Source organism: Stegodyphus dumicola, chromosome 11, assembly GCF_044657685.1.
Source record: "Stegodyphus dumicola isolate Sdum_Otavi_A_Nest chromosome 11, ASM4465768v1".
In the NCBI taxonomy this organism is placed as follows: domain Eukaryota; kingdom Metazoa; phylum Arthropoda; class Arachnida; order Araneae; family Eresidae; genus Stegodyphus; species Stegodyphus dumicola.
Genome location: NC_140778.1, coordinates 148,855,093 through 148,870,639, shown reverse-complemented (window position 1 = coordinate 148,870,639; position 15,547 = coordinate 148,855,093). Strand labels below are relative to the sequence as shown.

Below are 15,547 nucleotides of genomic sequence, written 5' to 3'. Positions count from 1 at the left end.
TCATACATCGATGCATAAAAAGGGATTCGATACATAAAAAGGGATATCGGGTATTTCAAAGCTAAGAAATCACAATTTTTCATTTTCTCAACCTGCGTATCAAGACATTTGATTTAATGTATCAAGTGACTTTGTGTATGAAGACATTTGATCATCATTTGATTTAGTGAATCAAGTGATTTTGTGTATCAAGACATTTGATCATCATTTTAGTGTATCAAGTGATTTTTGTGTATCAAGACATTTGATCATCATTTGATTTAGTGAATCAAGTGATTTTGCGTATCAAGACATTTGATCATCATTTTAGTGTATCAAGTGATTTTTGTGTATCAAGACATTTCATCATTATTTGATTTAGCGTACATGGAGGAATGGCTCACAAGAACTTCGATTATAAGTACAGAAAAAAATCTAATAATCTGTAAGAGTTCGTTTACAAAATTTATCACTAAAACTTACCAGTCATGCTGAGTATTTAGAAAATATACTTAGGAAATAAAATTTTACCTGTCAGGAAGTCAAAAATGGCCATGTCAATCATATCGTACAACCTCCTGCCTTTGTTGTACGGTGGGGTTCTCTTTACATAATTTGTACAATATTCATGATTGGTTTCCCAGGAAGCTTTACGATGCTTGTTATACGACCTACGCCAAGGGCTTCGTGCAGGTTTGCTGTGAAGAACTTCTTTGCCTGGCAACCATGCAGCAAAACTACCTTCCAGCATGTCAGGGTGACCACATACTGCGTGTCCAGTATCACAATAATATGTACACTGGCCGTGGAAGCAAATATTTCCAGCTATGAAAGAGACATTATTGAATAATTTGAATAACAGAAATGCCTTTATATTACTAAAGTAAATACAGGAATTATGAAAAACAAATTTTCATGAAAGAAATTGAAATCAACTTTTTATGAAACTACAACTCTATTGAAATCAGTCACAAAAATAACGTTAACCAGACGGATTGTTCCATGCTTACGGATGCGAAATTGATTGAATACACACAGCTCCGATGAGAGGTAGAAAAAATTTATTTTATCGAAAGAAACACTTCAGAGATCTGGGACTTTCCGCAGAAACAGTCGTACCACTTTTCACAATGTCACAGAGTACAATCATTAGTTACACTTCAAATTACTATGAACGTTAAACACAACGCAGTGCTAAGAGCAGCTAAAGAGAAAGCTACCCGGAGATATCTCAGTACTCCGAACTCACACTGAGCTAACACCTAACAACAACTACTCAGAGCAGATGATCTCTCCGGCCTTATATACTTTTCACCCGGTCGTCGATATATTTCTAGTACTTTCTGCTTTTCGAAATTACTGGAAGGCAACGTCAGGGCTGAATTACACTTACAGCTAATACAGAGATCAATTACAATATCTAACGCGGTGATACAGGGACCGGATCAAACTGTCGCGGAATGGTCGCTAAGTTTAGCGACTTTTGGCGCTTGCAAGTCACTTTTGGCGACAAAAATTAGTCGCCAGAACCGTCGCCAGCTTGGCGAAATCTCGCCAAGGTATATAACCGAGATACACATTAACTCAATGTTAAATAGACTTGCCCCTGTATTCTTACCTTTCTGGCATGGATTCTCTCTCTAGTTTTTTTTTATGCTACTTCAAGAGGTTATCAAGAGGTAGAGTTTATGCGGCGTATCCAGTATCGGGATCAGGGAAAGAAGGATCAACTACGGGACTACATGTTTAGGTGTATTGTGTATGTGTATGTGCATTGTGTATGTATATGTGTATGTGTATCTGCATTGTGTATGTGCAGCAGTCATTCGACGGCTAACGGTAGCCAAGAACCCACGAAGCGATACTTTTGTTGTTTTCGTAACGTACGCTTGCAGCATTGTTTTGGGTGACAGCCATCTTGAAACCATTGCTTCTTGGTGCCATTTTTTGTGTCGTAAAAATTGCCAAAACTATCAAGGGGTACCCGATACTTAACTTTTATTAATAGATGAATAAATAAAATAAAAAATAGTAATAAAAATTAATTAACATATTCAATAACGGTTTTTAAGTTGAAATAAACTCAGAAGTCTTGGCGTATAAAATTTCGAAGTCGTGAGTACACAGTTAATAGAGTCAAGAATACTGAAATACAAACCTGGAGAAACAAAAAATGTTTTCAGGAACTCTTCATCTGCAAAAGGGTAGATCTCTTCAGTAATATTAACTATCCTGCCCACCACAGGGGGCGCTCTACGGTATCCTAGTAACCTAAAAGTAAAGTGGTTGTTAAAAGAAGAAGTAAAATGCTTATACAGTGAAACCTCGAGATAGGAGCACCTCTATATACGAGAAATTCGAGATACGAGGAAAGTATGAGCGAAATATTTGTCTGTAAATATGAGCATTGATTCGAGTAACGAGCAATGAAACAAGCTTTTGGTGTTCGTGGCTCCATTTCCTGATCCGGCTCGACTCGGGGAATCCCCTCGTCAGATCACTCGGTACTCTTTGATTTACGTGTTTGTGCGCTTTTGAGTCAATTCTTTATTACGCTTAATGTGAAAATAGTCCTTTCACGATATCTCCTAAGACGATTCTTGCCTCAGATGGTGCTGCAAAGGAATATAAGGAAGCCATGGCCGTTGAAATTAAGGAAGAAATCATAGATAAACAAGCGTGGTGTAAGAGTGACGGAATTGGCGAAGATTTACGCCTTTCGGCCTCAACGATTTGCTCTGTTCTGAAGAAGCAGGGAGAAATTGAGAAACTTGATATAGCCAAAGGAGTTACCGTTACTTCTAAGCACCATCCAAAACTCCTAGAAAAGGTTGGGATAGATTAACAAGAAGCAGTTAAAAGATCGGTGTCGAAAGCTTTCATAAGGGTAAACTACGGTTATATTATTTACCAGTGTTATTTATTAGAAAAATTGATTTTTATGTTAATATTTTTCGGGGTGCGGATTAGATTAACTGGATTTTCATCATTTTCAATGGGGAAGTTTGTTTCTAGATCAGAGAAATTTGCTATACGAGCTCAATGTTGGAACGAATTAAAATCGTATCTCGAGGTTCCACTGTAAAATGAAAAAAAAAAGAATAACGAGCCCGTTTCATAACGGTAGCCCGGCTTTGACTACTTTGACGTACTGTTTTTTTTTTTTTTTTTTTTTTTCAACAGTGACTGCAAATTGGTCACTGTTGAAAATAAAAAAAACTGAAAACTTCATAAAGGTGCCGAGCTTGAAAGTGCCAGCACTATTTTTTTTAAGTTAGAAATTGATCTGCGTAAAAGGCACAGTCACCTTTGTGCCGGGGTACCTTTAAAGAAGATGCCACTATTATAGAAGAAAGTATCATTATTACTTGCCGCTTTCATTAGAAAGCCCCATTCATACTAATAAAGAAATGTAATCATTTGCAACTCATAAAGGAAACAGTACATTCTTTAGAATAAATAAATTACAAATAAATAATGATTGTTGGAAAAATTAGTAGTAATTAGTATGCTACAAATTAAAATTTTAGAAAAATTATGTCATTATAAATTTATTAATGTCTTTTTGTTTTAGATAGCATTAAAATAGTAAAAAGTAATTAGATAGCATTAAAATATTAAAAAGTAATTGGATAGCATTAAAATATTAAAAAGTAATTAGATAGCATTAAAATATTAAAAAGTAATTGGATAGCATTAAAATATTAAAAAGTAATTGGATAGCATTAAAATATTAAAAAGTAATTAGATAGCATTAAAATATTAAAAAGTAATTAGATAGCATTAAAATATTAAAAAGTAATTAGATAGCATTAAAACATTAAAAAGTAAATGCTAATCTGCAACTAACTTGTCTAGGTGATAAGAGGCAATCTCACTATGGTGACGCTCAAAGTCTGTAAAATAAAAATGGTCTGGCAATGTCTCTTGGTCCCTTGGAAACCTAAAATATATCATATAATAACATTTAATGTAATATACCTTAATAAATTAAATGTATAGAATTCAGTGATCGAATGTAAGATTAATGGATGATAGCAAATGACACAAATACTTTATTTGAAATTATTTTTATTTCTGATACAATACAGATGATTATTTTAACAAAGGAATATACGGAGGAACAAGGGTTAGATGTGTGTGTGTGTGTAATTATGGCAAAGCCTCAAGGGCTATCTGCCTAAGAGGAGGGATGCTTTCGTGTAGGACTTTCTAAGGGAAACTGGCTCGTATACACGTTACACATGGGGAAAACCACGAAAACGCCCATGCAGCCAGCCCGTTCGCGGGATTCGAACCTCGGACCGAACTACCAGTGTTCAGCGATTTTACCACTCGGCCGCTGGTGGGCGGAACAAGGGTTAGAGATACAGTAGCAAAAAAAGAATCCAACATATCGCATGTAAATTTGCAAGACTAGTTTCGAGAGTTATTAGAACCTTCTTCTTCAGCTGCAGCCGAAAGAGGTTTTTCACTTCGTATGATTGAGCAAGCGGCTGAAAATTTTCACATCAACTCTATGAAAACTATGCCCTTGTTTTGAGGGATAATAAGAATTCCGTTGTCGTTCCTTTTCATTTACTTGTACGAAGTGAAGGAAGTTTTATAATCTCAAAAAATTTTGGGTATTATAGTTCAACGGAAATATCCATTTTCCATTTCATTCCGGAATCTATTTTTATATTTTTTCCCGTGACGTCTGTACGCACGGATAAAATAAAAGAGTCTGTTTTCCAAAACGTATTATAAAATGGATTTAAAACGTCTGTACGTATGTACACTGCGGAGAGGGGGGGGGAAGGGATAGTCCTGTATTTCCCGTTCTTGAGGGCCGATTGACTAAATTCAAATTGCGTTTTCATGTTTTGAACACCCGACTTAGGATATATATTAGATTTATATATAGCATTATTCTACCATAGGTATTTTGGCACAAAATCAGACTTTTTCTGAAATAACATATTTTTTTCCCATGTTTCGATTCTACGACTCAAATTATGCCTGGAATTTTGTAATTTTTGGTGAGAAATTAAAAAATTTTCATTGGCGTATTTTTTTCAGTTTGCGCCAAGAATAATTCAATTGGCGGAATTTTTAATTTATACAAACGTACTTACTTTTCTTTTCTTTCATTGATGTACAAGAGGAAAAAAAGATATATCGTTCATCCTTTCAAATAATGTTAGCAAAGCTACATTTTCGTTACTATCGCTTATATTAAATACGTTAAATTTCAAAATGCGCCAAAATGCAAATTCACATGTATCTTAGGAATTTTGAAGAAAAACTGTAATTTTTTCAGATATGCTTAGAAAGACATCTACTTTAGATGATGGTAAACATTTTATAATACAAAAATGTTTTCGAAAAATTTATAAAATTTATTTAAAAATACAAATTTAAATTGGATTAAGCCTAAATTTCGAATTCTGGAAGAAGGAATCAAGTAAGTTTAATAAAAAAAGAGAGATTAATAAATATATACCCAACTCAATAACATTGAGGAGCTAAAATTTTAAGAGCTAATTTTTTAAAAACTATTAATGCGTTTTTTACAAAACTTGGCAGTTTTTCATAATTTGAGTCGTAGAATCGAAATATGAAAAAAAAAAAAAAAAAAAAAAAAAAAAAAAAAAAAAAATTGGCATGTCATCAAACAAAGTCCGATATCAAAATGCCTGTATTAGAACAGTGCTATATGTAAATCTCATACGGATCCTAAGGCGCGTTTTTGAGACATGAAAAACGCAAATTGAATTTAGTCAATCGGCTGAGTATGTGGGAGATATAGGACTGTGCCATTTTTTCCCGCAGTGTACCATAATTAAGTAACCTTGTCCTAAACCGTTTCTTATTCTTACAAATCTTTCAGCTTTCAGCTTAATTATGTCACAGCTGCTTTCAGCCTTGTCAACAGATGTCGCCAGCTACTTTGCTTTCTCTTCCGTAGCTGAAGCTTTCTGGAAATATTTGTGTATTGCTGTAGTGAACGCATGCAATTTTTCGCAGTTTTCATCTGCAACTGAAGAAAATGTCCTATTTGAGCTTTGAAACTATAGCTCTGCAAATTTATGCATGTCAGCCGTATTCTTGTAGCTATAATATTTTAACATTGTTACTATCTTTATTATTTTGATTTTCATTATTAATACCAAAGGCGTGAAATTTGCTTTTGTCATTTGAAAATGTAAATATCAAAACTGAAAGTGAATCATTTGGAAATGTAAATATCAAAACTGAAAATGAATCATTTAAAAATGTAAATATAAAACTGAAAGTGAATCATTTGAAAATGTAAATATCAAAACTGAAAGTGAATCATTTAAAAATGTAAATATCAAAACTGAAATTGAATCATTTGAAAATGTAAACATCAAAACTGAAAGTGAATCATTTGAAAATGTAAACATCAAAACTGAAAGTGAATCATTTGAAAAACTAAAAGCCATTTCCGATGCTGACCGAAGAGTTACCTGATCCCATTCCTGAGATGAGTATTTTTAGAATAGAAGAAAGTTATAATTCTTCAACCACTTCAACTCTTCTAGTAAACAAAATTAAATATTATGAAGTTATAATAGTGCCTGAGGAAATTCATGTATTTAGTTTCCTATCAACTTTCCGAGAACCTCAACAAGAGTTACAGAGGTGACCAGTGAGGTAAAGGCAAGTGGATAAGACCTCAATTACTATGATATATGGTAAGACAATGAGGTTTTATAATGGAATATATTCACATTCACTGAATGGCGTTCATAATAATTCTTCATAAATGAGTCAGCTAACGAAACCGTGTAACTAACCGTAACTAGCAAATTATCAGGGAAAAAGTAAACGTATCTGGGTGAGAACATTTTTTGAGCATAACGAGGCGTGATTATAGAATATAAGTAGTAGGCAACTTAAAATTTTAAGCATAATTCGTATGAAAACAGTACGGAATGTCGTAACGCAGAGAGACGTAACTGATGTTAGCAGTAGTGAACTTTTAGTTGATTTCAGTGGCGCCATCGTTTGGTGAACACAGTGGTGACAGAACTTAACAAGTCTTTAAAAAAATTTTGTAGTAAACAAACATTAGTAGAAGAGCAAGTTCTTTCAATTTCGGTGCTTTTTAGGTGCATAAAGTCTTTCGAGAACGATAAGAGTCTTTAAAGAACGATAAGAGTCTTTTGTACAGGGAAACAACATTTTGTGCGTGGCAGGACTAGATTAAATAAAATAAAATGAATTCTTGGCTAAATAAGTTGTAAAAATGTGCGAAAAACATTAAAAATAGTGAATATTTACAAATACAATGATCCGTGCTTTCTGGATGAAATTATTTTATAAGAATGGTGACTTATATGTAACTTTATGGTGACTTATGTGTGACTTTAATCAATACTAGATTGATGAAGACTCAGGTGAGTTGCATGTGAAGCTATTGCATAGTACAAAAGTTGCAGTACAGTGTGCTTACAGTTTTATTACATGTATTATTGAACCATATTTTTTCGTAGACGATAGAGGAAATACCTCAACTGTTAATGCAGACCGCTACATGCAGGGTCAGAGCATTTTTCATGTAACAGCTTCTTAGGTTTTTCGGAAAATTAACTTTTTCCAGCAGGATGGGGCCATAAATCATACTCCTCATGTGTCCGTGGATGCTTTAAAAGAACTCTTCCCGCACGGATTCATATCCAGGTACTTTGTGGTCTACAATATGCCCAAGATTTGTCCGCATGCGACTGTTTTTCTTTGAAGAAAGCAGGATGTACATTTATAAACCGCAAACCATACTGGAATTCAAAACGAATATCAGACAAGAAATTGCACATATTCAACCTGATTTGCTTCGTTGAGTGATGACAAATTTTCCGAAGAATTCGAATTCAAAGAATAATTTTAGAGAAATATCCCCATTTTAAGCGGTGTTATTTTTAACAATTAAAACAACATAGCTAAACTTTAAAAAAAAAAAAAAAAAAAAATCTACATGTTTCATATCTGGCCAACTTCTGTGTTTTAATTTGTATTTTTAAACCATTGAATAGTAGAAATAATTTCAATAATTCTTCTCCATTGGCGTGCTATCATCGATTTCTCATATGTGATGCAAGATTCATTGCATAAAAATCGTGAGCGACTTTCGTTAGAAATGTTTTGATGTTTTTCATCGTTTCTAAAATATCAGATTGGAAACTGTCTAGATGACAGTGAGAAGATATTTCGCAAAAGAGAATTGAAAGCATTTTTCATTTCTAAAAATTCATTTGCTTTTCGTCGTATATATGTTATGAAAATAGTTATTACTAGATGGCGATACTAGCGCAAAAAATTCGATTTAGTCTTTTGCCTCTCATAATGGATGTCAAACAATGATTTACATAGATTAACGAAATACCTGTAGGAAAAGAGGAAACATTAGTAATGATAAATAAAGTTATAGAAAGTATTCTATGAATTGTAAGCAAATTTTTAGAAATCAATTAAGTAAATATAAAAAAGAAATTTACTGTTTAAAAGCATTACTTGCCAGTAGATGGCGTCACAAAAAATTGTAGGTTGAAAAATGCTGCCCTAACATAAAATTAAAGTATCTTCTTTGATAGCCATATTCAGAAAATTTTATCATTAATATTAAACATTTTTCACTTATATATTTAATTTTCGTCGTTGTCACTGTAAAACATAGAGAATGCTTAGGATTTGAGACATTTCATTTTTAATGAAAAGCGAAATGACCAGTTTGCTTGAATTTTTCGTTAACGAGCGAAATGTTTGAAAATTTCAAAGTTATAAATTTAAGAATTGCTGGAGAAAAGGTGAAAAGTTACACAAGAAAAGAGAATCTGTTTCCGCAATCATTTGTAAAACGAAATTTAATTAAAATACAAAAAAGAAAAATACTTTAAAAAATTTAAAATTAAAATGCAGTAAAGCGTACTTTTTTTGGTTTCAGTTCGTTGTTTCTTTTTTCGTTCCTTTAAGAGTTATTAGTCTCGAAACACGATTTTGATTTATGTCACTTAATGCGTTATTTGATTTTTCATTCAAGTTCCTCACCATTCGACAAAACGTAAGATATTATTATTTTTCAAATTCAATCTTTCTAATTTAACGAAACTTAATTTAATAATTAAAAAAATTAAATTTACTGCAGTAAATAAACGAAATGTAAGATATTATTTTTTCAAATTTAACGAAACTTAATTTAATAATTAAAAAAAATTAAAGTTCTTTAATTTTAAATTTAGCTAGTTAACAAAATAAACTATTTAAAAGAAGTCGAGTCAGTTCTTAAAAATATTATTATCATTACATTTTTTTTTTTTTTTTTTTTTTTTTTTTTTTTTTTTTAATTTTCGATCTGATCGACTGAAAAAATGCGTTCAGTCTCATCGGAGGTGCCGCCATCTATCGGCTGATGGTGAAACCTTGATTGCAGTAAAAGTCACAAATCTTAAGTACAACATAGAAGGTACATTAAAAGATGAAACACAGTAATGTAATAATATGACGGGATGCAATAATGCAGTACCTCGAGCGCAGAATCCAGAAGGCATTTTCTTTAACTTCCAGATTGCATTTTGGCAAACAGGAGGGATTGGGAATTTTCTGTGCTGCGAATTAAGAACTGAACTAATTGAATGAGAACTATATCTTTAATGAAATTCGAGGAAATAAGTTTCAATGAAATGCAGCAAAAGATGTGTACAATTTAATAGGCCCGTTAAGGAAACCATGTGATCACATCAGTTTTTTTAAATTTGACATTGGCAAAACAGGGGAATTTTCATCATTTAATGTCTATGATTACCACAACTATTGCGATAGGCCAGGTAAAGGAGGAGAATATATACGCATATACTTATGCATACGGATTTTTTTCTTGACGTCTGTGCGTACGTACGCGCTATATTATCTCGCAAAACTCAAAAGAGATTAGCCGTTAAACGTTGAAATTTTGAATATGGAACTGCTATAATATCTAGTTGTGCACCCCCCTTTTTATTGCAATCGGTAGTACCAAAAGTATACATATGGTCTCCCTAATCATGTATTTATATTTGGGAAAGTTTTATCTCTGTTATGAAGAACTAAATTTATAATAGGTTTGACTTCCTTACGACAACTTTGACCGATATATTTAATTCAAAATTTGCAGTGTTTGATGTCATTTTTAAGTTGCCTGGAGGAGTCGATTATTTAAGTTAGAATAATTCCAGGAAATAAGTTTAAATGAAGTGCAACAAAAAATGTGTATCATTTAATAGGCCGTATATGGAATTCATGTGATTTCTACTCTAAATTTTCAAAACCATATAATCGTATATATATATATATATATAGATTAAAAAAAAAACTGAAAGGCCTTTAGATTTTAAATTAAAAGGAACTTTTAATTTAAAATTTTTTTTAAATTTAAAATTAAAAAAATTTTTTTTTTAACATTTTGTGTGTTACCTTCATTTATTAAATATCATGTGCTTCTCACTTCAACCATAAAATTCAGTTCAAGAGCAATGTCACAAAATAATATTAAAATGATTAATGATTAATTTTAAAATGATCTTTAAAATTTCCGATACACAGTTTCGGGCGCTGGAGATACAAATGTTTTCCTTGTACAAGGTTGCCATTGCTCGCTTTGAAATCCTTGAGTTTGTGATAATTTATTGAAAGTTTTTTTATGGATGTAATATTTGTTAACCAAGGCTGAGGAACATAAAATTATGTTACTCTTATTTAAATCATTTTTCTCTTTTATAATTTCTGTCAAAAGGAATATTTTCGCTGTTATTTAATATATTCTATGGTCTCTTGTAAATTTCACAAAGTGTTATTTAAACGAAGAAAAGTAAATAATGCATAAGTACCTACCGCATTAAATGCACTTTATTGTAAGAAACAAAGCTTAAAAAAAAAAAAAAAAAAAAAAAAAAAAAAAAACGCAATATTTATGGCAACCCTGAAATATGCTTATTGCTGTTATTGAACACATAACACGCACTTTTGTTTTTTAGAATTCCTTATTATTGTTTTATCACTCTAGTCTTATCACGTGAACAGTGATGTGCAAAAACATACCTTTTCCTCGTTTCTAAACCATCTGCTCCAAACATCAAATAAATAAAAGTGAAAAGAAATTAAAATTATGGTTTTACTAGGCTGCATTTCTGATTGATAGCTTTGAATCAGGAATTTGTAATATTATTTTTATGGAAATCACGTTTGTTTCTGTGGTTACCGTCTACGATTTATTGAAATTTTATACGAATGTGATAAGCGTTTTCTGTTTTTTTTTTTTTTCCCTTTGAATGCTTTGTAGTTTAACAAAATACAGGCGTCTGTACACAGTTCTGCTTTTCCCATGCAAAATGGTGTTTTCATGCAGTGTGAAGATATTATTTACAGCTTCTCGCCAGCGTGTTCTTCTAGAATGAATTTTGTTTTGCCTTTCAAGGGCAGTATTATCTTTTTTATGGTGGCAATAGGAGGCAAGTGATAAAGTAAATGATAAGCCAGCTACATGTTTCGGATTCGTAAAAGTGTAAGAGCACAGCTAAATTATCGTAAATTTTACTCAGCTTTTAGTCCGAAGCAGCAATTTGTCCAGAAGGACACTTAATTTCGTTTTAGCATTTTGCGTTGATTCACTACAAGCGTTATTTCCCTTTTCAAATTGTTGCCACCAAATATTATCGCAATGCATTATTTTTAAGAAATTAAACAATGAAGAATCTGCATAAATGTAGGTATGTTTCTCGCATTGTGATAAAACAACGGTACCTAGAGCCATCCAAATTTGAAAAACATAATCTTCCATAGAATATGGACATGTGGAAACCCTTATTTGAATTTGTTTTATTATCGATTTCAGATTTTGATTTAAACTTCAACGAGTTTTTGACGTAACACTTCAACGAATTTTTGATTAACAAACTTAACGATTTCAAAACGAGCAATAGCAACACTATATGGAAAAAAAAAAAAAAAAAAAAAAAAAAAAACAATTTTTATCTCCAGACTCTGTATCGGAAATTCTAAAGAAATGCTCATTTTATAATTATTTTGCGATATTGCTGTTGAACTGAAATTTATAGTTTAAGTGCGAAGAACATGATATTTAATAAATAAATCGGAAAAAAGAAAGAAAATCTGAAATCTTTCAGATTTTCTTTTTTTTTTTTAGTTTTATTTCAATTTTAAGGAAATATTGTAGCTTATTTCAGTAGGCAGGTAGTTTGTTTTTAAGGTATGGTACGATGGTTTATTCTTGGTAGTTTAATTAGTAGGTAGGTAGTTTACTTTTACGGATGGTATGCGGTGGTTGGTATGGTATGATATGCGGTGGTTTATTTTTAGGAGATATGTAGTTTATTTTTAAGGACACGTACGTACCTTGCTTTTAACTGTCGTTATAATCGGTATAGTGGCTAGCGTTCGTTGGGCTAAAGTTTAAATCTCAGAGAGGAGTTGAATCTTTTTATGTGTATAATATCTGTGCTGCATGGAGTCACTCAAAATTCAGACGAGAGTAATATTCTCTCGAGAATTTTAGAGGTAGAAGAAAAGAGATAGGTGAACATTGGATCTGTCCTCGTGGGGTTCTCCATCAACGTTGAAACAGAACTTCCCCGTTCTTGCGGATGTAATTTCGGTCGCCCCCCTGTGGTGCACCTTGGTCAACATTCTAGGCGATGAGATGGCTAAATGACAGACGGGTACCGCACATTCCCCAACCAATTAATGTGAAAGTATGCTGGCATTTGCAATATCAGCATTGCTTTTAAATTCCACGCTAGTTAAGCAATGCGTAATGTTGGTTTTAAATATAAGATCTTATTTCACCTTGAACCAACCATTTTAGCAGTTAATTTTGAGTTAAAGTCACTTTCCTATCCTTCTTAATTTCAGCTTATAATTTCCTGCCAGAACGTGTTTTCAGAATCATGGTTAAATGCAAATGAAGGCTTGATAGCCTTTTAGAATCTTGATAGGTTCGGCTATATCTTTTTGAAGTTTAGATAAGTTTTATTTTTTAGTATTCCTGAGTTTAAGCCTGAGGCTTTGCTGTAAACTCAAAGAAGGAATCAACCGTTAAATTTATTTTGAATAATAAAGGGAAATTAATCCTTCGTATGTTTGTTTACCTTTCTGTCTTTCTGAATTAAGCAATTATTCATTTACCAGTTCTTAAGGTTCCAAACATTAAGCTGTAAATTCTAGGTTGAAACACTATAATATGTTTTTGAAATTAATTTTTTTTTTCCTCCGATGGAGTCAGTTTTTCTTTTATTATTTATCGTCTGTCGCCGACTAGGTCACGTGACTGGCAGCAGAGAAAGAATGTAATAACTACAGGGGTTGGACAAAAATATGGAAACACCTTTAAAAAAACATGTTTCTTTGCTTAATATGGTGTAGGAAACCCGTTGGCATCCAAAACAGCTTGCAGTCTTCTCGGAATGAATAAATACAGTTCCTGTATGTTTGCCAAGGGAATATTATACCATTCTTCCTGCAAAACGGTGGCAAGTTCAGATAACGATGTTGGCGGTGGATAACGAGAACGCACTTTCCGTTCCAATGTAGACCAAGGTTCGATAATATTCAGGTCTGGTGACTGTGGTGGCCAGGGGAGATGGGACAACTCATCCTCGTGCTCAGAAAACCAGTCCTGGACAATGTGAGCTGTGTGAACAGGGGCTTTGTCGTCTTGGAAGACACCATCACCATCGGGGAACAAAGTTTGTACCATGGGATGAACTTGATCGGCCAAAATGTTCACATAAGTCTTGGCAGTCATGTGCCCTGACACAGTTATCATGGGGCTAGCAGAGAACCACGATATGGCTGCCCAAACCATAACAGAACCCCCGCCATGTTTCACTCTTGGCAACAAGCAGTCTGTATTATAGGCTTGAGATGGCGTTCTCCAGACGTAAACTCGGCCAGAAGTGGGAAACAATGTGAAAGAAGACTCGTCAGACCATATTACTCGCTTCCACTGCTCTATAGTCCAGGCTTTATGACTTAAACACCACCTTTTCCTGTTACGGGCATTAGCATCACTGATGAGTGGCTTCTCAATTGCAGCACGGCCAGCAATTCCCTGTTTATGAAGCTCCCTTCTAATTGTTTTGGTACTCACAGGGTTTGCAGCTGTGGTCTTCTTATTTTTCGTCACAATTAGCCTTAATGATCGTCTGTCACGATCACTCAGGACACACTTTCGTCCGCGCTGTGATTTAGCAAATGATGTTTTTCCGCTTTTCAAATATGCGGAATAAATCTTCGATACAGTACCTCTTGAAACACTAAACACCTCGGCTACCTTGTTTACGGAAGCACCTACCATACGTGCTCCAACAATTTGCCTACGTTCGAAGTCTGTTAACTCTGACATAATGCAATGACAACCTCACATAACAGTACTCCGACAACAACTGAACTGTTTAGCACATTTACGAAGTTGTATAGGTGGCGTCAGTAGTCAAAAACGCCAGCGCCACCTACATATTTCATTAAAATCAATCTTTCTTTTCAAACATGCATTTCACAAGGTTTTTCCATATTTTTGTCCATCCACTGTATTTTAGTTTGGTTTGAGTGTGACGCTTGTTCTTGGCCACATAGCGGTAATCAACAATTATAATAACTGTACTTGATAAAACTAATCTTGGCCCTATGATGGGGAAATTTATGATATATGTAAATTTCGTCTTTTGTGTAATGCAAATAATGTACATAGGCTCTTCATTAAATATTTCTGTGTTTCAACTGGAAGTTTTTATTTCCGAGTTGAGTCTTTACGTGAAAATCGTATGTTGACTCTTGATGTACTCGTATATTCTTGATTAAATTGATGCTCTTCCAACTCTGTGAATAAAAGGTAATCGTGAATCGTGATCATAACGTTCAAGTTTATACATATGTCTTTTGCTTGTTGGTATCTATAGATGGTATGTTACTCAAACGAAAACCATCATGTGAAGACATTGTGCTAAAACTGTGCACTGTCTGTTTACGCTTACATGTGTATCTACAAAAATGCTACCAAAGAAAACAAAATATTGTTACGCACCTCATGGGTTTGAAGAGTGCCTTTCCTCCATTTTCGAATGTTATCACAAGCTTTATTTGAGTACCTCCTGGCATTTGTTCTGAAAAATAAACAATCATATAATTATAAGGTAAAAAGTATTTCAAATTAAGGCAAAATTATGAGCTCCTTAAAAATAAAATTTTTTCATTCGATTCGAAACAGCCATTGATACTTCTAACGCTTTCTCTTAAACAGCACAGCTCAAAACAGACATTGTGAAAAGAATTCTTTGAATGAGACAAAACTTGTCATGTAAAAAATACACAGGCTCTTTGCACATTTTTCAGACGACTTTGCTTTGCTATAAAAAATAATCGCCTGCTTCGATTTTTACTTCCTTGTACGAAGTAAAAAGGAAGTATTGTTATCGCGAAAAGCTTCAGGCAGCATATTTCAACGAAAATATCCACTTTGACCGCTTTCGAATGCAATTTAACGCTGTTTTTGCGTGATATCTGTACGTAAGGACAG

General features: G+C 33.3%; 1 protein-coding gene across 2 annotated transcripts in view; it reads right to left on the bottom strand.

Moving 5' to 3' along the window:
- LOC118194099 (extracellular serine/threonine protein CG31145-like) overlaps positions 1 to 15,547 on the bottom strand; it is a 165,974-nt gene that overhangs the window by 16,420 nt on the left and 134,007 nt on the right. For both annotated transcript variants that reach the window (XM_085827310.1, XM_085827311.1), the window contains 4 exons: positions 15,056 to 15,134; positions 3,830 to 3,922; positions 2,138 to 2,250; positions 511 to 804 (listed from right to left, as the gene is read on the bottom strand). In XM_085827310.1, the coding sequence (XP_085683436.1) occupies positions 511 to 804; positions 2,138 to 2,250; positions 3,830 to 3,922; positions 15,056 to 15,134 (579 nt within the window). The remainder of the gene's footprint in view (positions 1 to 510; positions 805 to 2,137; positions 2,251 to 3,829; positions 3,923 to 15,055; positions 15,135 to 15,547) is intronic.